Raw genomic sequence first — 19338 nt, forward strand, 5'->3', positions numbered from 1 at the left:
TATTTTCTGCCACCACACAGTTGAAGCCATTACTTTACGACAGTTTGCTTACATTATCAACCGTACTAAAAATTTTTAAAGTCATTGCTCCTGGTACAAGTTTCCTTTCATAAGCATGCCAAGCCCAGCAAGAGACTTTTTAGCCATGGTTAGGGGTATTCAGCTCTTCCACTATTGATGTTACCATATCCACTTATTCTCACTCTAATATTGGAAGAGAATACATAGAAGTTGAGAATTCCTTGTTTAGGGAAAAAGCATACTTGATGACACTCTGATTCTTAGTAAAGTGGGACTCGGAGACGCACACGTGGAAGTGTGCTTTTCTACTTGTGCTCGTTCTTTGCAGTAATTCTGAAATGCGACATTGCCCATCCCTTCAGTGTGGTTTGTTTTGGGGTAGGCGTGAGTTTTCTAGACTGTTTATATACTCAGCACTGTACACACAAGCCTGTTTTATTACTTTGTTTGAAGATTGGGTGTGTCTAATGTAGTGGAAATTCATCCATTCAGTATTAAGTGCAGACGAAACACATTTCAAAGCCACATATAAAAGTCTCTTTAATTATCCATTTTTTAAAGATTATTCATATGACTACTTTCCTCCTTTTATGTGAATTGCTGAGAATTGATTATACTTTCCAGTTCATTAAATCACTAAAATTCTCTACTGGTATTATAAATAAATATGCCAGACCATGAATAGAGACTAGTTGATAAAAGCAGCTTTGTCCTGGTAACTGAATCTTGCTCCTCGTTAACCCACACTGCTCTTTGAGTATGTGAATGTATTACATTAAATTTTAGACTTAATAAAGCATAGCCTTGCTTTGAGCACATGTGGGGACTTGCTTTACGTCGAGCTTTAGTATTTTCAGTTAGCCTAGTAGCTGCAGAATGAGTGCAATATTATAAAACCACATTTGTGTTTAAACATGTTCAGGAGAGCCTCGGGACACATTTAATAGATGTCTGGGTTCTTTACCACTGTACCTTGTATAGACCTGCATCTCAGACAGCTGGAAACATCATAGACCTGATTGCACACCATTTTAGCCCAGGATCAGTTGCACTCCACAAATGAAATCTTTGGTTCTAGATGGACTTGGAGTTGTCAGAGTTGATCCTTTCTGTTATATAATTATTGAAAGCTAGGTGAGGGTGGTGCTGTTAGCTCTAGTTGGGAGATATGGAAATGCAGCCCTTAGAGAACTCTGAAATAATTAAGAACTAGGCAAGATGGATTGTGAGAAAGTGCTGCAGGAAGAGTGGGGTGTCTATGGGATGCATTGTGAAGGATGGTTAGGCTTCTGATAGGATCTGTAGGGAAGAAAGGGCAGTGAGGATGGCAGAAAGCAATGGACTCACTTTCACTACGGGAATACAGTTGACTCTTGAGGTTAGGGATGCCAACTCCTGTCCAGTGAATTTGCTGTATTTATTGAAAAAAATCCATGGGTAAGTGGACCGACACCATTCAAAGCTGTGTTGTTCAAAGGTCACTTCTTGTCTTGTTTGCACTGTGAGTGAATGAAGAGGGCTAGTTAAAGAGCTCAACGCCAGATCTTGGAGATCCAAAATGCATAGCTTCCTCTTACTGAGAAAGGTGAGGCAGAATTTCTTCTTCCTGGGTAGAAGCTTGATCTGCGGTTCTAACATGCTGTTGACACAATAAGAGAATGCCATCCTCACTTCACATGGTAACCTCTTCAGGAAGAGCAGCACAGAGTAGTTGGTTAAGGTTTGGCCACATGCCACTTTATAAATATCCTTTTTGATGTGATATTTTAAATTTTATGAAAGAGTGTTACCTTAACGAATACTGATGTCAACCAGGTCACCTATATGAACTTTTTTAGTGGGTCGTGGCATCCCTATTGCTGGCTTGTAAAATGCTAATGGAGACCTGACTGGTGCACATTTTGATCACCGTTTTGAGAGACTCCCCTTCTTGTATGAGTCTACGTAGCTCTTATTTATGGTGAAATGGTTGTTTTTCTGTGATTAAAAAATAAAGTACTAACAGTTGAGTTGCCCCTTTTGGAGATATATTTTGACTTGGATGTTTTTAATCTCATTATAGTTAAAGTATACATGTAAATACTATAAACCTATTATGTGATGTAGAGGTTGGAGAAACCCAAATTTAAGGACATATTTCTATGAATAATCTTGACTTGCTAAGTGAGGCTTATTTGAGCATTATTTTATAAGCAATTAAATTATTCTATACCTCTGGGCAGTTCAATTGCTGACCTACTTATAATATAGTAGCTCTTAATTAAAAAATCTTGCCGGATATAGTATTAGAATTGACTTTTTGTTTGAAATACCTGATTTTCTTAGTTTGGACACATGAATGAAACTAGGTATAGAACCCTCCTCCCCCCCTCAACTTTTATTCTGATAACACCAGCAGGAGAGATGGAAGCCACAAGGGAGTACTTTATCAGTGCCAAATTATTTGCTGCAGCAAATGGAGGCAGTTTCTGAATGTTACTTGGTGTTGATATATTTAAGGTTATATCAACACGGGACAGTGTGCCTTTACATTGTGTCCTTCACGACAGTCATGAGGCTTATATACTTTAAAGCTAATTAAAAGTAGCATAAAACATAGTTTTTAATTTGGACTTAGAACAGATTTTGAGTTTTTGCCAGAAGCTGGTTTCTATAATAACCCTCTATCACAGGCTTTCAATTCTTGTTGAATTTTTTGGTAGACAATATATTTGTGACTCAGTTTAGAAATAAATGCATGTACCTATTTCATTTTCATTTGGTGGTCTCTATTCGAGAAAAAGATGTTAAAAATTGGGTGTAAAGGTGCCTTGTATAACTTCGTATGTGTTTGTGTTTTCCTATAGCACAATTTTTCTGAATGTAGCAGAGCTCTTTATTTTTAGATCTCGTATTGTTTGCTTAAAATAGCTATATTTTATTCTAGTCACATACATTATAAAAATGAAGGAAGGCTTTTCATTAAATAATAATTAATTAAGGCCCTGTGTGCATGTGTGTATTATGATGGTCAAATTGTAAAATATGTGGTTTTGCTAAATAAAAAATTTAAGTGTTTTTTTCCTGACCTTACCTTTTCCAAACCTATTCTGTTTTTCTACAGTGATAAAAAATTTTAATTGAAAATAATTTATATCAATTCTTCAGGTGTTTTAGGGTAGTGGTCCTCAACCTTTTTGGCACCAGGGACCGGTGCTCCTATGAGAATCTAATGCCTGATGATCTGAGGTGGAACTGAGGTGGTGATTCTGGCTCTGGGGAGCGGCTACAAATATAGAGGAAGCTTAGCTCTCTTGCCTGCTGCTCACCTCCTGCTGTGCGGCTCAGTTCCTAACATGCTGCAGACTGGTATCAGTCAGTGGCCCAGGAGTTGGGAACTCTGTTTTAGGGGGTGGTAGTAAATTAAATGATAAGAGAGTAGTAGTCATTTCTAAGGAGTGATTAAGGGCACAATACACATTTAGATGACATATTTAGGAATTGTTTTTTATCTTGTTGAGCTTTGTTCACTAAGGGTTGTAGATATTGGGCGAATTGGGCTGACATCCCATAAATAACCAGGATTGATATGGAATATCTGGTGGTTTGAGGGTTGTCTGAATTTTTTCTTCCCATTCTGTGTGCTCATTGGAGAAGGGTGACTTTCCCAAAGCTAAATATTTTTTGGGTAAGTATGTAAGTCAAGAGGGGCTTTGAATTTTAATGATCTGATTATGGAGATGTTTTTGGGTCTGATCTTACCATTATCAGAAAAAAATATCACTGGCTAAAGTAAAAGATACCTATGAAAAATTTTTTTTTTTGACTGAAACACATTATTTCCCTCTTGTCAGCTAAAACCAACAACGTGGAGAAACCCACAGTGGTAGGGTGAGGTTCCAGTCTAGCATTTCCAATAGGAAGAATGTCCCTTGTTGGATCAGAACAGTGTCCCTTCAGGCCTTCTCAAAACAGACCTCCTGAGGCCTGATTTTACTTTTCTTTGAATAGTTTTTAAGTATCTAGAAGAAAATCATGATTATAACGGGATCATTGTAACATGATGATAATGTTTCTCTCTTTTAAACTAACGTTTTAGTAATGATTCTGTTTGTTTGAAAATAATAATTTCTAAGGAGTCATTTAGCTCCAGGTTTAACTTATGTATAATGTTTTAAGTTAATACATCTTAGATTGGTTGATAAAATATCTTTAGCAAATATTACCTACAGAGTTAATAGGCTTCCATTAATCAGTTTTACTACGTGTGTATTGTATTTTTGCTAGAACTCTTTACCAGTCCTGGCAATGGAAATTCTCATTTTGGAATTTCCACCTAGATTTTCTACCGTATCATCTGTTGTCATAGTAGCAGTCTCAATTGAGAATTGTGATTATATACTTTATCAAATGACTACTTGATGAAAGCACAATTATTTTAATGGAGTTCATTCAGAATTCTGAGCCATCATTTTGCCTGGTTAGAGGAATAATTAACCAATCTATCTGTTGGATTATATATATTTTACTTTATTTCATTGACAACTGACTGTGAGGAGTCATCGGTTGTAAGACATGCCATTATTTTATGTACCAACAGGAAAGGAAAAAAGGCCTACTAGTTATAAGATGCCATCAATTGTAAGGTACAACCTAATTTCAGAGATGTTAAAATAGGGGGTGAGGGGGGTGGCAAGTCTTAAAATCAATAAAATATGGCACATATATACATATAAGAGTTTTAGTTGGGTATTGGTCATAATCATAATATTGAAGTGTAAAGAAAACCATTAGTTATTTCTGTCAAACATTATACAGCTTCATTAATCCTAGAGATCTAAAGTTGGAAAATATCAGGGATTATGTAGTCAGTTCTTTTACATATGAGGGAATTTACTATGAGAGCCTCTAGAACAGTGGTCCCCAACCTTTTTGGCACCAAAGACCAATGCTCCTATGAGAATCTAATGCCCAATGATCTGAGGTGGAGCTGAGGTGGTCATGCTAGCGCTGGAGAGTGGCTGCAAATACAGATGAAGCTTCACTTGCTAGCTTACTGCTCACCTCCTACTATGTGGCCCAGTTCTTAACAGGCCAGAGACCGATACTGGTCTGAGACCCGGGATTAGGGACCCCTGCTCTAGAGTATATAAAAGTTTGCAATTAATTACCTTGTTTATGAGTGTATATTAAACTTTACAAAAGAATTCATAGTAGCATTCCTTTAAATCTATATCTTTAGAGTTTCTCTGATAAATTTTATATATTCTTTTTCAAGATTACCTCATTTAACATATGATAGAGAATGATTTGGGATTTAGATGAGTTGCTTGGTATTCTAAACAAGGTACACACACAGCTGTGATAATCAAATATCACCTTAAATAGCATATAGAATTTTAAAAAGAATTGTTCCTGCTCTCAAAAAATTGTCACATTCTACCTTTGGGCATTTCTGCCCCCCAGATTTAAATTACAGTTGAAGGTTAACTGGAGCTCTGTATGGTAAAAAGGAAATGACCTAGTGGAACTGTCATGAGCGTCATCCAGCCAGCCAGCACTGGGGTATGCTTTGGCCAAATGCTTCTTAGTTATCAGTCTTGGTGCTAAAATTCAAACTGGTTCATCGTTGAGAGAGACCAAATTGAGTTGCTAGTGTAGACATTGCTGGGTGGCTAGATCAACTACTCAGAGCTTGGAGTTCCCTGAGGAGTTGGGTACAGGTACAGCAGAGCATCTGCCAACAGGTGATCTCATGGAGGTTTGAAGTCCAGTGGTCACCCAGCCTCTAGAGTGTGAGTTCAGGTGCAGATTCAGGCATTGGGTGGAGACTTGATTATGTACAACACGAATCTTGATTATTGAGCCTCACCTGCAAAATCCTAGCAACCTGGGACCTACTTGGCCCGTGGGTAGGGCTGGAACAAGCCTGCAAATGGGATGAAATGTCAGTAGCTGTGAAGCTTGGAAAGATTACAAGGGCAGGGAGCCAGATTAATCTTTGGGTTTTTGTGTTTTGGAAGATTGTATCACAAATGTTTCCTGCTGTGAGTACAATTGTTACTAATAGTGAATGATTACCTTTGTAGAGTGTTTTCAACTTTTATCAAAGTGTTTTCACAGACATGTAATCTTGCTTTCACAGTAAACCTGAGAGGAATGAACTGGGTACAGTTACCCCATTTGGCAGATGAGGAAAATGAGGCTCACAGATATTAAGTAACTAACCTTAAGGTCTCTTGTTATTGGTTCTTGCTTTTTTTCACTATACTTACTATGCTGCCAGTACTTAACTCCATGTTTATTTCCAAATTTAGAAAGCATATAGTCTGTTTTCCAGCAGCTGCTGCTATCTTTAGGGGCTGCCAACATTTCGTCGCTTATCTTTTTTATTTCCCAAGTCACAGGCATAACTTTCGCTCAGTACTGAAGGGCAAAATAAGCAAAAACAAAACATGATTCTATCATGACTTAGGTTAAATTACTTTCCTCTGTTATGTTCTGTTAATAATTTGTGGCTACTCATTTCTTCAGTCTACCTTATTTTGTTTAAATCTCAGTTAATGACACTGCTGTAGCTGTGTAGGTGTCTTGTACTAAACCAAATACAAGTCCAGACAAGGAGTCCCAAATTAAAGCAGTTTAAACAAGAGTTGCCAGCATTGTTACTTGTTGACATAGCATTTGTTGGTGTCAACCATGAATGGCTGGGTTTTTAACTTTCATTAGTACCTAGAGAGCCCCTTCTGTTTTGGGGCAGCTTCCTCATATGCCTTTATGTTCCTTCTTGTCATAGTTCTCCATTTCTTTACAGAAAATGTCTTTCTAGAATTCTTCCTATGGTATGCCTCCCGCAGGGTATGGATATGTATGTTCATGGTTTTCATGTCTGTAGATTTCGCACATATATTTTTCTTCTAAAGATAAAGCATTATATAAAGAAGTAGAGTAATTATTGTTAGTGAACATTAGAATGAGTGGAATGGATAAAATTAGGCAAGCAGTCAGGAAATCTGCATTCTAGTCCAGACATTGCCCCATTACTTAACTGTGGACTTTTCACAAATCTTTTAATCATTTGGACACCTACTTACCTTATCTGTGGGGCAGAGTTGGATTAAATGATTTCTAGAGTCCCTTTTAGTTCCAAACCTCATTCAAGTTCCCAAACTGAACATAAAAGATTCTGGATAAAGGTAGGATATCTGGTAAAGCTTCCAGTGGTGAAGAGGATGATCTAAGCTTAAATTCTGTTGATAATTTTGTTATTATTGGGAATCGAATGAAAAGAGGTAAAGGCGATTAAATTTTCTGACAATTATAAAAGTCATCTGAAACCCACTCTTATTAGCTAATAACCTTTTAAGCTTGTTCCTAGTTTTGCTCACCATTGTATGCCCAACACTGAATACACTGCATGATCAGCATGCTGTATTTTGAGAATACTTTCATAAAACATTGATGGGCTTCTTGACCTATTTAGTTCATTAGGGCAGATTAACCATGTCTCATAACAACTTTAAAATTCAGGAAGTGGGAGTGGCTCTATAGTGTAGTGGTTAGCTCATCTGCTTTACACGCGGAAGGTCCTGGGTTTGCGCCCCAGGTGGAGCCACAGACCATACCCCAGGTGCGCCAGGCCCCCTGAGTGCGCAGGGAGAGGGAGGGCGGCAGGCCCGGGGATGAATGCCTGAGCGTGTGGGAGGAGATGCCCCCCCTTCAGAGATCCAGTTCTTAAGGTGAAATGGCGGCATCCATAGGTCAGGGGTGGGAGCAGGGGGGCGGAGGGATTAAAGAGGGAAAAAAATTTCAGGAGGTGTAGGAACAGAAAACAAGCTCATGTTTTTTGAGCCCACACTCCGCTGTGCACTCGTTATTCAGATGAATGTTGTACAACAAGCAGGGTTGTGGTCATGAAGGGTGCATTAGCTTGGGAGTAGCAATTGGCTGCTGCACTGGGAACAAATAGAGTAATCCAAATGGGGGTGAAATTAAATGTCCTCATTAGTCCCTCTTTAGAAGAAAAAAAAGCAAGTGTGGAAACCTTCAGCAGGTGTTTTTTTTTTATTTTTTTCTTACTAAAGCTAGAATTTGTTAGAGGATTCACATCTGTAAAAACCATATAGAGGTTTATATTCTGATTCAAAGCAGAGGGAACCTGTTTGCATTTTAATTAGGTAGCATAAGAACATTTATCATTTTAGATAGCATTATTATTGGTTTTGTGTTAGAAGTTGTGGATTATATTCTTTAAAATTATGACAAGGGTAAATGTAGCCCTAATTTTTAGGTTGGATTTTGATCCTAAACAAGGCCCCATCTGACGTATTTTTAGGGAATTAACAACCTTTAAACACTAATTACCAGGTTTAGATTTGTCTCATTTAAATCTTATTTTTACATTTAGAATTTGTCTTATGTTTCAGTGCATCTCAGCCTACTGGTATAATCTTAGTTAAATTAAACAGTATTTTGTGATCTGGGACTCCTGTCAAAAATCATTATAGGAGCTAGAAAACACTGGGAGGTAAAATGAGTACATGACCTCATCTCTTATTTTGCACTAGACTATAACTTGCATTCAAGGAGACTGAAAAAAGAAAAAGAACATTTTTTTTTCCATTAAGCTGTGATAAATGCGTTTAGTATGCTTTTGCTATTAATTCTTCTTAGCTGTTAGAATGGAGGATTTTGTTTGAAGTTTCTAAAACTAAATGCTGCCAGGATAAAGATTTCACTAGAAATATAGAGTAGAGACCAGTTTCTACCCTTTGTTATTTGATCCTGCTTGTTTAACCAGAGGAATAAAAAATGTACATCTACTGAAGAGAAATTTGTGGGCATAAATTCTTTTCTTCCTGTTTTCAAACGTATTTCATAGGTCGTTTATCTTATTTAAATATACAATAATACAGTAGACAGAATGCAACTGCTGTTCCTTTAATATGAGAACTGTGCACGTTACAATAGGTGTCACTGTTTTGCTTGGTCCAATCATGATTGGTGACTTCAGCTATTGGCTCTGAGCACTGGCTGTCTGACTCCATCTGCAGGGCTGTAATACCTACTCTCCTCCGATCCATTCACCACACACAACTTCAGCCGGCTGAACAGACTCGCGCGGCTCCAGCACATCTTGCTAACCTAATTCAGAAAACAAGTGCTGCGACTCTCTGCCTGTCATCTTTGCTCACTGTAGCATTTTCAGGTGATCTAGGAAACTGGGTTATTTTTACGAGCACGTCAGAGAAACAGGAATCATGATGGGGATGTATTTAACAGACCCAGTACTGGATAAAACTTAAAGCCAGTTTCTATTCAATATAGTGAAAAGGTCACCTTGCCTGACTGAGAAAAGAAGCAAAATATCAGCTTGTTCATTTCTGTTAACATCTTAGCTCGTGCTAGCGTCTTTTCTTTGATGTTTGTATCAATTTGGGAGCAATATCTAGCTCTAAAGAGAGACATACTGTACTCATGGTAGATGACAAGGAAAAGAACATGAAATGTCTCACCTTCTTCTTGATGCTTCCAGAGACAGTAAAGAACAGGTCCAAGAAAAACTCGAAGAAAACAAATACCAGCAGTAGCAGCAGCAGCAGTAGCAGCAGCAGCAACAGCAGCAAGTTGCCCCCAGTTTGTTATGAAATAATTACCTTGAAAACTAAAAAGAAGAAGAAGATGGCTGCTGATATATTCCCCCGCAAAAAACCAGCCAACTCCAGCAGCACCACTGTCCAGCAGTACCACCAGCAGAACCTCAGCAACAACAACCTTATTCCGGCCCCGAATTGGCAGGGTCTTTATCCTACCATCAGAGAAAGGTAAGTGCCCAGCCAGCATATTTACTTTAAAAGTTTTCCTGTGTTGAAGTTTCTGCTTTTATAAAATCCATACTGTATTTGAACATAAATCTGTGTTTCCTCTTTTCCCAGCAGCTTTATTGGTAATGGAAAACTGCCTTGTACCTTTTCCAAAACAGTACAGCTGTTTTCCTCTTAGATAAAAATGTTTTTGCAAGCTGTAACATTTAAGTGACAGGGGTGTGTCTATGGGCCATAGAAGATAGAAACCTTTTATTTGTCCTTAGTCTCATGAAAAGTTTGGATAACTTTTTTTAACTTTAATTACTTCTCATGTGTTTGTAATGATTACACACAGTTGTTTAGTTGGAACCTTTATTTGTAGTTTTACACTGAAGTTATTAAACTGTTGCTTAGCTTGAGAATCTTTTGTGGATTTTATATGTTGGTGGGGGTGCGTATTAAAAACGCTAGCTGATGTGAATTAATGAATTGCCTCTGTTTATAGAAATGCGGTGATGTTCAATAATGATTTGATGGCAGATGTACATTTTGTGGTTGGGCCACCAGGTGGGACTCAGCGGTTGCCAGGACACAAAGTAAGCAACAGCTGCAATACTGTTTTAGTCCTGAGGTTTACAAAGAGGGACCCTCTCCATAAGCCTGGAACTTTGGGTGGGCAGCTTGCTGATGGCAGACAGTGCATGTTTCACCCAGTCACGAAGAAGGCGTAGCCTCTCCAAAGGGCTTTGGCCACGCTTAATTTTTTTCTTTGTTCCTTCTGCCCTGCTTTATATCCCGCACAAAAACATGCCCTCTTAACTCTCCAGTCATGGGAAGTTGTTGTGACTGGTTGGGAAAGTCATAATGTTTACTTTTCTCCTAGAAATCAAGTAGATAAGCTTTTTTGTTGATTTATTTCATAATGAGGAAACTTGAGTGTTATTCCGTTAAATCCTTTAGATAATTGGCAGCATAGAGATTGATTTGCATGAACATCTATTTTATGCTTTCACAGCAAGATACATTGTACTCTGGCTTTGACAAAAAAGCTGGTATAGGTGCTCTGTGTCCACTAAAGCTTATTGTTTAGAGTTGTTTCTCTGGATTGTTTTGCTAAAAAATGCTTCAATTTAGAGCATGAAATAAGATTTCTCTTTCTCCACAGTATGTTTTAGCTGTTGGGAGCTCTGTGTTCCATGCAATGTTTTACGGAGAACTTGCCGAGGACAAAGATGAAATCCGTATACCAGATGTCGAACCTGCTGCTTTTCTCGCTATGCTGAAGTAAGCATCATTCGTATGTTTGGAAAGAGTTTGTTTATGCTGTATTTTTACTCTGCTGGTTTCACAGTTAAGTATAAGTTCTGTGTAACAGAAAAGGGAGACTGATGAAGAAAGAGAGTGCTGCTTACCTTGGAAATGTTTTTGGAGAAAACCGTCTTTCAGTGGAAAGCATATGGAATGATGCAGGCATTTATAATCATACCTTGACATGGGATTTTGGGGGCAAGTGGTATATATAGTGACTTGATTTTTAACAACTTAGAATTAAAGAAAAATAACTTTCTGGTGTAGGCATAGCTAATAGAGGATGTTCTTTCTGAAAGCGTTGTGTGGGAAGGAGTCTTTAAAGATATGTTATATTTTTGCTTCACAGTTCTGGAAATTATATACCTTGTTTAAGTACCACCAGTTAGGAGATTTCTAAGTTTTCTAGGAGTTGTTTTGTTTCCTGTCAGCAAATATAAAACTTATTATCTGTCGAAATAATCTGATTTTTGTGTACCCACGCATACACATAATTAATTAGAAACCGTCACTCAAGAATAAGAAGCATTTGCATTTGATAGTAGAGGAGAAATTTTTGAGAGCTGTGAAGTTTCCTATAACTTTATATGGATTTATACAGGAAAACTTTGGTAATATAGAAATGTAAAGCTGTAAGATACATATTTATCAAAAAATATTTTCTATCTCATGGTTCTTCCAGAATTAATACATGTTAACAAGGTAAATATAACCTATTTATTTGACATGTACTAGTACTAGACAGTGATAGTTTACCATGTGGTTAAAATCCGACGATTATTCCAAATCATTTATGTAATTTTTGTTAAATCCTTATTCTAGCACACCGCGTCTATCAGAGTTCAGGGTTATCTGCTGCTGTAAGAATTTTGGTTCACTATAATAAATACGATGTTTGTTGAAAAAAATCATTCATTGGGCCAGTAAGTTGTACAATAATCCCACAAATGGTTAATGTGTTGCTATATATTGTCTGCTGCCTAATGAAAAATAGGTGGTATGGTTAGTTCTGTAACCAGGTCTAAGCTCGTACCACTCACTACACAACAGCCAATGAGTTGAGTGACAAGGTATTGAGGCAAGGAAAGCCAGCAAGCCGAGAAGATGGTGGACTAGTGTCTTAAAGAACCATCTTAAAGTATGGAACTCAGGCTTCTTTTATGTCAAGGGAAGAGGGAAACGGGAGGGCCAAGAGGTGATTGATGACTACAGACATCTGGGCACCAGCAGGGGTTGGAGGAAGATTGTGAAACTTTTTTATTCTTGGTTGACTCCAGTTGGTGTGAGTCCAGTCACAAGGTTCCCGTAAATCTGTAATAAACAATCGTTATTTTGTACGTGCTCTTTATCTCCTCAGATGAGGTAGTTTCTAGTAAGGGGCTGTTTTTGTAAAACTCAAGTTGCAAGCAGAATTCCTCTAATGATTAGCCTGTCCATATGCAAGACTAAGCAGAAGCTATTAACCTAAAAGTAATGGGAATAAAGCAAGCTTGAACAAGATGGAGTCAGAGAGGCTGAGCATTTCACTGTTATAATTCTAGAACTTAAAAGTATATAATTCTTTGCTTGCATTACAATTTTGAAATCTAATTGCTGCTGAATTAAACTTTCACAGTGGAAAATAGAGAAATTAAAGGCAAGTGAGCGTGTGAAGTACCAAGATGTCAACTAATCCACCACTTTTTAACCAACCAATACGTCATGACCTTTGTCATCTTTTAGAAACCAATATAATGGCAAGGCTTTTTTTTTTTTAATCCCAGTCAAGCCAGCTTTGTATATTTCACATTATCTATTGAGGAGGAGAATGCTAACCCTAGTTCAGCATTTTGACTTCACTGCAGTCGAGTAGAATATTGTGTCATTCCAGATATTATTTAAGAGTCACAGAGTTACATTCACCTGAGTCATTTGATTGGTCATTTGACAACCATCTTTTCTCTCAAATGTATTGCCTAGAATATATATTGGTACAGCAAATTAGACGTGTCATCTATGTAAAGTGGTAAGAATCAAAAACGTACTAAAGTGCCATTTGCTGTCATGCTACAGTTGATCAGTACCTTGTTATAGCCAGGGATAGGCCAGGTTTTCCTCACACCTGCATTGTGTGTGAGTAGCCAGTATTCTGGATAGGGGGTTGTCAAGAAAAAGGAAAGACTGCCCATTTGACAGTTCCAGAGTAAGAGCTAGAGTGCTGACTGTGCTTCAGAATCCTCCCCACAGTCCTGGTTCTCTGGTTAGAGCATCACTAAGCTGCAAATGTTTTGTCAAGCAGTCTTGCCCCACTAGTAGATGGCTTAGAGAAGAGAAAGGGCTTCCTGGGAGCAAAAATGCAAGTTCCATTGTGATTGTGGACACTTTCCTACTGCCATCATTGTGAGTTTTTTAAAATTTTTACTTTCTTACAGAAACCATTACTAATTTCTTCTTATGTGTACTTCACTAAGTTGAAATTTAATAACTAAAGTTTCACCCAAGTAGCCAAATACCTTAGCTAGAAAGATTAAAAAATTAAATGTTATCAGCATGTATTTTTCACTATATGTAGTTCTCACTGACTCTTGGTGAACCATAGAGTGAACCATAAAAGAACCATAGAGTGAACCATAAAAGAAGCAGATGATTGCTACATTTACATATCATTCTGAAAGACTGCCAGCGTCCCCCAAAACACCAAGAAGTGTTTTATCTCCTGACAAAGGGTTGTTTTATAGAATCGTAGAAATAATGCATATTTAGGCTTTCTTATTTTGTCATTTAATTAAATAAACCTGAAAACAATATATTCTTCAATTCTGAAATGGAAAAAATGTGTGAAGGAGAAGAGAGAGTTTAGAGTTTTTTTAAAACCAGACACAAAGCCAATATTGGATTCTATGTAAAGGTAACTGGAAGGTAGCATTCTAGGCCATTTTTGATAACCCATTAAACTTGGAAGTACTTGAAAAATATCTTATTCAGTTTCAGATTTTATTCTGTGTTTAGGAGAAATTTAAATCCTACTTAGTTAAAAGTATCAAGATGCAATTATTGCTAACATTGTAGTATTAAAGACATTTGTTTCTAACTGTATGGAAAAATTTTAAAGTAACACATCTGTACATATATTGCATCTAAAACACAGGGGAGTTATTTTTTCATTAAATGTAAAATAGTACATGTGATAGAATTCTGATAGGCAGTTCTTAAAGAGTTCTAGTATCTTTTTTCTTTTGAGAAGGCATTATGCCCCTTGTAGAGGCTACAATGGTAACACAAAGTTAATGTCTTTAATTATACAAACTCACTGCTGAGTTGAAATATTAATTTATGATCATATTTCAGATGTTTCTTTAATCTCTAATCATTTTTGTAATAAGTGTCACCTAAGATGCTTTTCTTGGAACTAACTTGAAAAGTAGTTGCATCTTGCTGAACACACTTATTTTTCGTTTCGTGAAAATTCCTTTTACATGCTGTGTACTTTCTTTCAGATATATCTATTGTGATGAAATTGACTTGGCTGCTGACACAGTGCTGGCTACTCTTTATGCTGCCAAAAAGTACATTGTCCCTCACCTCGCTAGAGCCTGTGTTAATTTCCTGGAGACCAGCTTGAGTGCCAAGAACGCCTGTGTGCTCCTCTCCCAGAGCTGCCTGTTTGAGGAGCCAGACCTGACCCAGCGTTGCTGGGAGGTGATCGATGCCCAGGCTGAGTTAGCTCTCAAGTCTGAGGGATTCTGCGATATCGACTTCCAGACACTAGAAAGTATCCTCCGCAGGGAAACTCTGAATGCCAAAGAAATTGTGGTTTTTGAGGCAGCTCTCAACTGGGCTGAAGTAGAATGCCAGCGACAAGATTTAGCTCTGAGCATTGAAAATAAACGCAAGGTCCTCGGAAAGGCACTTTACTTGATCCGCATACCTACAATGGCCCTGGATGATTTTGCAAATGGTGCTGCACAGTCCGGAGTTCTAACTCTCAATGAGACCAACGACATCTTCCTCTGGTACACTGCGGCCAAAAAGCCTGAGCTGCAGTTTGTGAGTAAAGCCCGCAAGGGCCTTGTCCCCCAGCGCTGTCACCGTTTCCAGTCGTGTGCCTATCGGAGCAACCAGTGGCGCTATCGGGGCCGCTGTGACAGCATCCAGTTTGCAGTGGATAAAAGAGTGTTCATTGCTGGCTTTGGGCTGTATGGCTCCAGCTGTGGCTCTGCGGAGTACAGTGCCAAGATTGAACTCAAGCGGCAGGGCGTTGTCCTGGGGCAGAACTTGAGCAAATACTTCTCAGATGGTTCCAGCAATACCTTTCCTGTGTGGTTTGAGTACCCAGTGCAGATTGAGCCAGATACCTTCTACACAGCCAGCGTGATCCTGGACGGCAATGAACTCAGTTACTTTGGACAGGAAGGCATGACAGAGGTTCAGTGTGGCAAAGTGACCGTCCAGTTTCAGTGCTCCTCAGATAGCACCAATGGCACTGGGGTACAGGGAGGGCAGATCCCTGAACTTATATTCTATGCTTGAAAACATTTCCTGAAGCAGTGTGAGCTCTCAGATGCACATCTGGTTCCTACTTGCTTGATGCTTAGCTCATCTGCAGATATGTGATCAGCGCAGGTAATTTGTAATGAACGAAGCTGTAGGCAGTTTCTAATTTCTTTCAACCTTTTAATTATGTACAGGCAAAAACGCAGCATTCCGCTTTTAACTATATGCTTAAAAGAGCCAATTTCTTATTAGGGCTTTGTGGTTTTTAGAATTGCGTCTATCTATACAGCTGGGGAGGATTTGTGTTCTTTTCCAACTGCCCCATTGACTTCTCAGTTTTGTCCCTCTTAAGAAAATTTTTGGATCACCTCAAATTTCTTTTAGGGCTTTATTTTGACAAATAGAAATAAATAATTTAAAAGAATAATGACGAGTTATTTTTAAACAGAACCTTCCCCCCCCCCAAAAAAAATAACAGATAAATCTCAGTGTACAATTTTGAAAGAAGTTTTGCTTCATAATAAGTAATAATTTAGAAAGTAGGCAGTAGTCATGTTTAGCTCTTATTTCCTTTTAAATATTTTCTTCTGGGCATTGCTTTTTCTTAAATCCTCAATTCATAAGATTGTTAAATATCGAACACTGCAAAGTATCAGTGTAAAACGGGAAAATAAGAAATTGGATGTTGGTTTAGGCCATGACTTCTGCTACAAGCAGATTTATATTTTAGTTTAGGAGACAAAATATTACAGTACAGACACTTCTTTTAGAAGTAACTAAATTTAAAAATTTTATTGTCATTAGAAAAAAGTTTAGGCCTATTATTCAAACTAAAACAATTTTAAAAAGAAAACTGAAAAAAGTCCTATACTACAAATGGGTTAATTGATGGCACAATAGAATGCACAGTTTGAAAAAGCCCAAGTCTTTTTCTCCTCACTTAGCTTCTGATCCCCACCATTTGCTTGTTTTCATTAGTCATGTTGTATAGAATTTCTATGCCCTTTTTCCTATGAAAAGAGGACCAAACAGTTCTTTAGATGAATGGAAAAATAGTTTTTTAGCACTACATGTTAATGTAATATACTTTTATTCATTGATTTCTTTTTTAATCTGAAAAATACTTTACCTGTTCTACCTTGATCACATACTATTTTCTTAGTTATTTATAATTCTTTTTCCTGGGCTGCTAGAATCTGGCCTCTGGCTATCTTAAAGTGCCAACATATGCCTGCAGGGTTTTTTAAAAAATGATCTGAAGTGATATACACCTCATTATACCTAATATTTATTGCATCAGCACATCCAGCTCTCTTATTAATTTGTCCATGGATAATATAAACAAAGGAGGGAAAAGCTCATCAAAAAATTCTCCTTCACTGATGGCTGGTGATGGTTTAGTGCCTGTGACCCTGGTAGTGTCGAGTGTGTTCACTTCCAGTTGAAGTATCCATGTGTTTCTGGGCAGCTTTTCTGCTCAGTGTGATCCTGAGATGGCTTTCCTTGCCACCCAGAGTGTGGTCCCTGGCCGCCTCCTTCTCCTGCTCTGCAAGCCTGAAGCTGGCTTGTCTGGAGCCAGGGGTTAGTCCTGGGGTGGGTGTGTGTATGTGGGCACCCATGTGCACACAGGTGTGTTTGCCGACTCAGGAATTGTCTCCTCCCTGCCTGGCCAGTGAGATGTGGGACAGAAATGTATCCCCCACTGGCCCCAGTAAGGCCCCATGAGTGACTGCCCTTAATCATGTTCGCTGTGCTTCTGGGCCACTTCTTCCCTGGAGACAAGGGCTTGTTGCTTTTGGCTGGCTTCCTTGATAGAGGAGAACACTGGATTATGGGAAATGTTTTAATCATCTTTGCCATTACCTATGTCTATTAGCATAGATGATCAAAAGCTGTTACTGGTGATTATAAATGACTACTCCCAGGACAACTTTCCAAAATTATCTCACATTTATTTATTAGGGAGATGACAGATAGTAGTTTTGGCAAAGCATCTGTAAAATAAAAATACATTTCAATTTAAAAATTTCAACAAAGGGTTTTGTTTTTAAATTATGGTTAAGCATTTCAGTAATTCATAGCTACCATACAAATTGGTAGACTATATACCTGATTAGAAGGCACTCATTTTTAAGCCAGAGGAGAAGAAACTTTAGCGTGCTTCTGTTAGCCAGCTGCCCTCCATGTGGCCAGGGACCTGCTGGGTGAAAACTGCATGAGATCTTGTGCCCTGGTGTAGAAGAACTCAATTTTATGTTAATTACTATTACTTTAAAAAAAAAAAAAAGACATCTACCACCTGATTGGCTGGTGCCAAGAGCTGTGGGTTAAATTTGAAATTGTACTTAGAATAAGAAATTTTGGATTTTAAATCCTGTTCTCCCTTCTGTATTTTCAACATGGAATAAAGGCTAATGTGCTTGCTTTATTTTCTTTGGTAATCTCAAATTTTATAGCTTTTAAAACTAGAAACTACTGTTCTGACAAGGCAGGTATCTAGTGTATAAACACAACTTTATTAAACAATACTCTGTAGATGCTTTTCCCAATGTAGCTGGCAGTCTTTGTCGCCATTCATACTGGAACTAGGCTAGCAGTCCTAATGTTACATTCTTTAAGCATATCTTAATATAGTATTTAAATGATCTAATTTCTATATAATTATTGCACTGAACTGTCTTTTTTGTTCTTTAAGGTGTTGAAATAAGTCCAGCTAATTCAAGACACTAGCCACTTGTGCATCAGAGTGCTTGAATTTAGTAGCTTACAGCATTATTTATGAAGGAAAAATATATAAATATGAAGTACCTCATGTTGAATGTTATTGTACTGTATTTTTAATGTAACAGTGCAGATCTTGTTAGACACATGAATGTGTATAATCATGTTAAATGCCAATAAAAAGAAAATTGATTCATAGATTTGTTTTCCTTAGCATTTTCCGTAGGTCCTTGAAATAGTAAGAAACTCATTCTGGCACTTTTGGTGCCACACATTTTAGAGATGGTTTTGCAGGAGCATTTGTTTGCTAAGTATTCAGATATCTCTGATCCCTAAAGAAATAAAAATTTGAGGCAGAAGCATAAGAGAACAATGAATATGTTAATCAATTGCATTGTTCAAAACCCGACTGTTAAGTTAATGAGAGGGAATGAATAGATGCATTGATATTCCCTTTATGGAATTTGTAATTGGCTGGCATTCTGATGCTATAGTTTCTCAAATGTCTGAATCTGGCTATACTAAGGCGAGGTAATAGTGAATCACTTCTAGCTTTAGATGTAACCAGAGCTGCTTGTTCCTGCTGGGTTATAATAGTCTAAGTCTAGGAATAAAAAATAAATGTCATATGAGGATTTTCAGTATAATCGTTAATGCGCTCAACTAGTTTCCCATTATATTTCCCTATATCAAGTACATATATATACACACGTTTATACACGATATATACACACAAACATGTATTTCTCTGCAGCTCTCTGTTGCTTTTGTGGTAGAGTTTATTATGAAATCCTGTATAAATGCTTAACCATTTCATCTACTCAGGATTTATTTTATAGTATATTTCAAAAGATTTTTGGAATTTTTCCAAAGAGTAAGGCAACTAGAGGTTCACATTCTCATCAGCTTAATTACAGATACAACCCGAATTGCAAAAATCTTTAATCCAGGAAAGTCTTAGCCATTCTTTCTTTAATGTTGCTGTTTAAATTAAATCCACATATATTTGTTTTCAAAATCCCAAGACAAT

At 37.6% G+C, this 19338-nt stretch overlaps 1 protein-coding gene across 4 annotated transcripts in view; it reads left to right on the plus strand.

The window, feature by feature from the left end:
• BTBD3 (BTB domain containing 3) overlaps window positions 1-18506 on the plus strand; it is a 30326-nt gene extending 11820 nt beyond the window's left edge. For 2 of the 4 annotated variants that reach the window (XM_011370257.2, XM_011370266.2), the window contains 4 exons: window positions 9536-9824; window positions 10312-10402; window positions 10972-11090; window positions 14591-18506. In XM_011370257.2, the coding sequence (XP_011368559.1) occupies window positions 9536-9824; window positions 10312-10402; window positions 10972-11090; window positions 14591-15623 (1532 nt within the window). In that variant the 3' untranslated portion in view covers window positions 15624-18506. Of the gene's footprint in view, window positions 1-9462; window positions 9825-10311; window positions 10403-10971; window positions 11091-14590 lie in introns of those variants that run through there. The other 2 variants (XM_011370248.2, XM_023537424.1) reach the window with 2 other exon arrangements.
• The last annotated feature ends 832 nt before the right edge of the window (window positions 18507-19338 follow it).

This window comes from Pteropus vampyrus, unplaced genomic scaffold (genome assembly GCF_000151845.1).
Source record: "Pteropus vampyrus isolate Shadow unplaced genomic scaffold, Pvam_2.0 Scaffold7, whole genome shotgun sequence".
Lineage (NCBI taxonomy): Eukaryota > Metazoa > Chordata > Mammalia > Chiroptera > Pteropodidae > Pteropus > Pteropus vampyrus.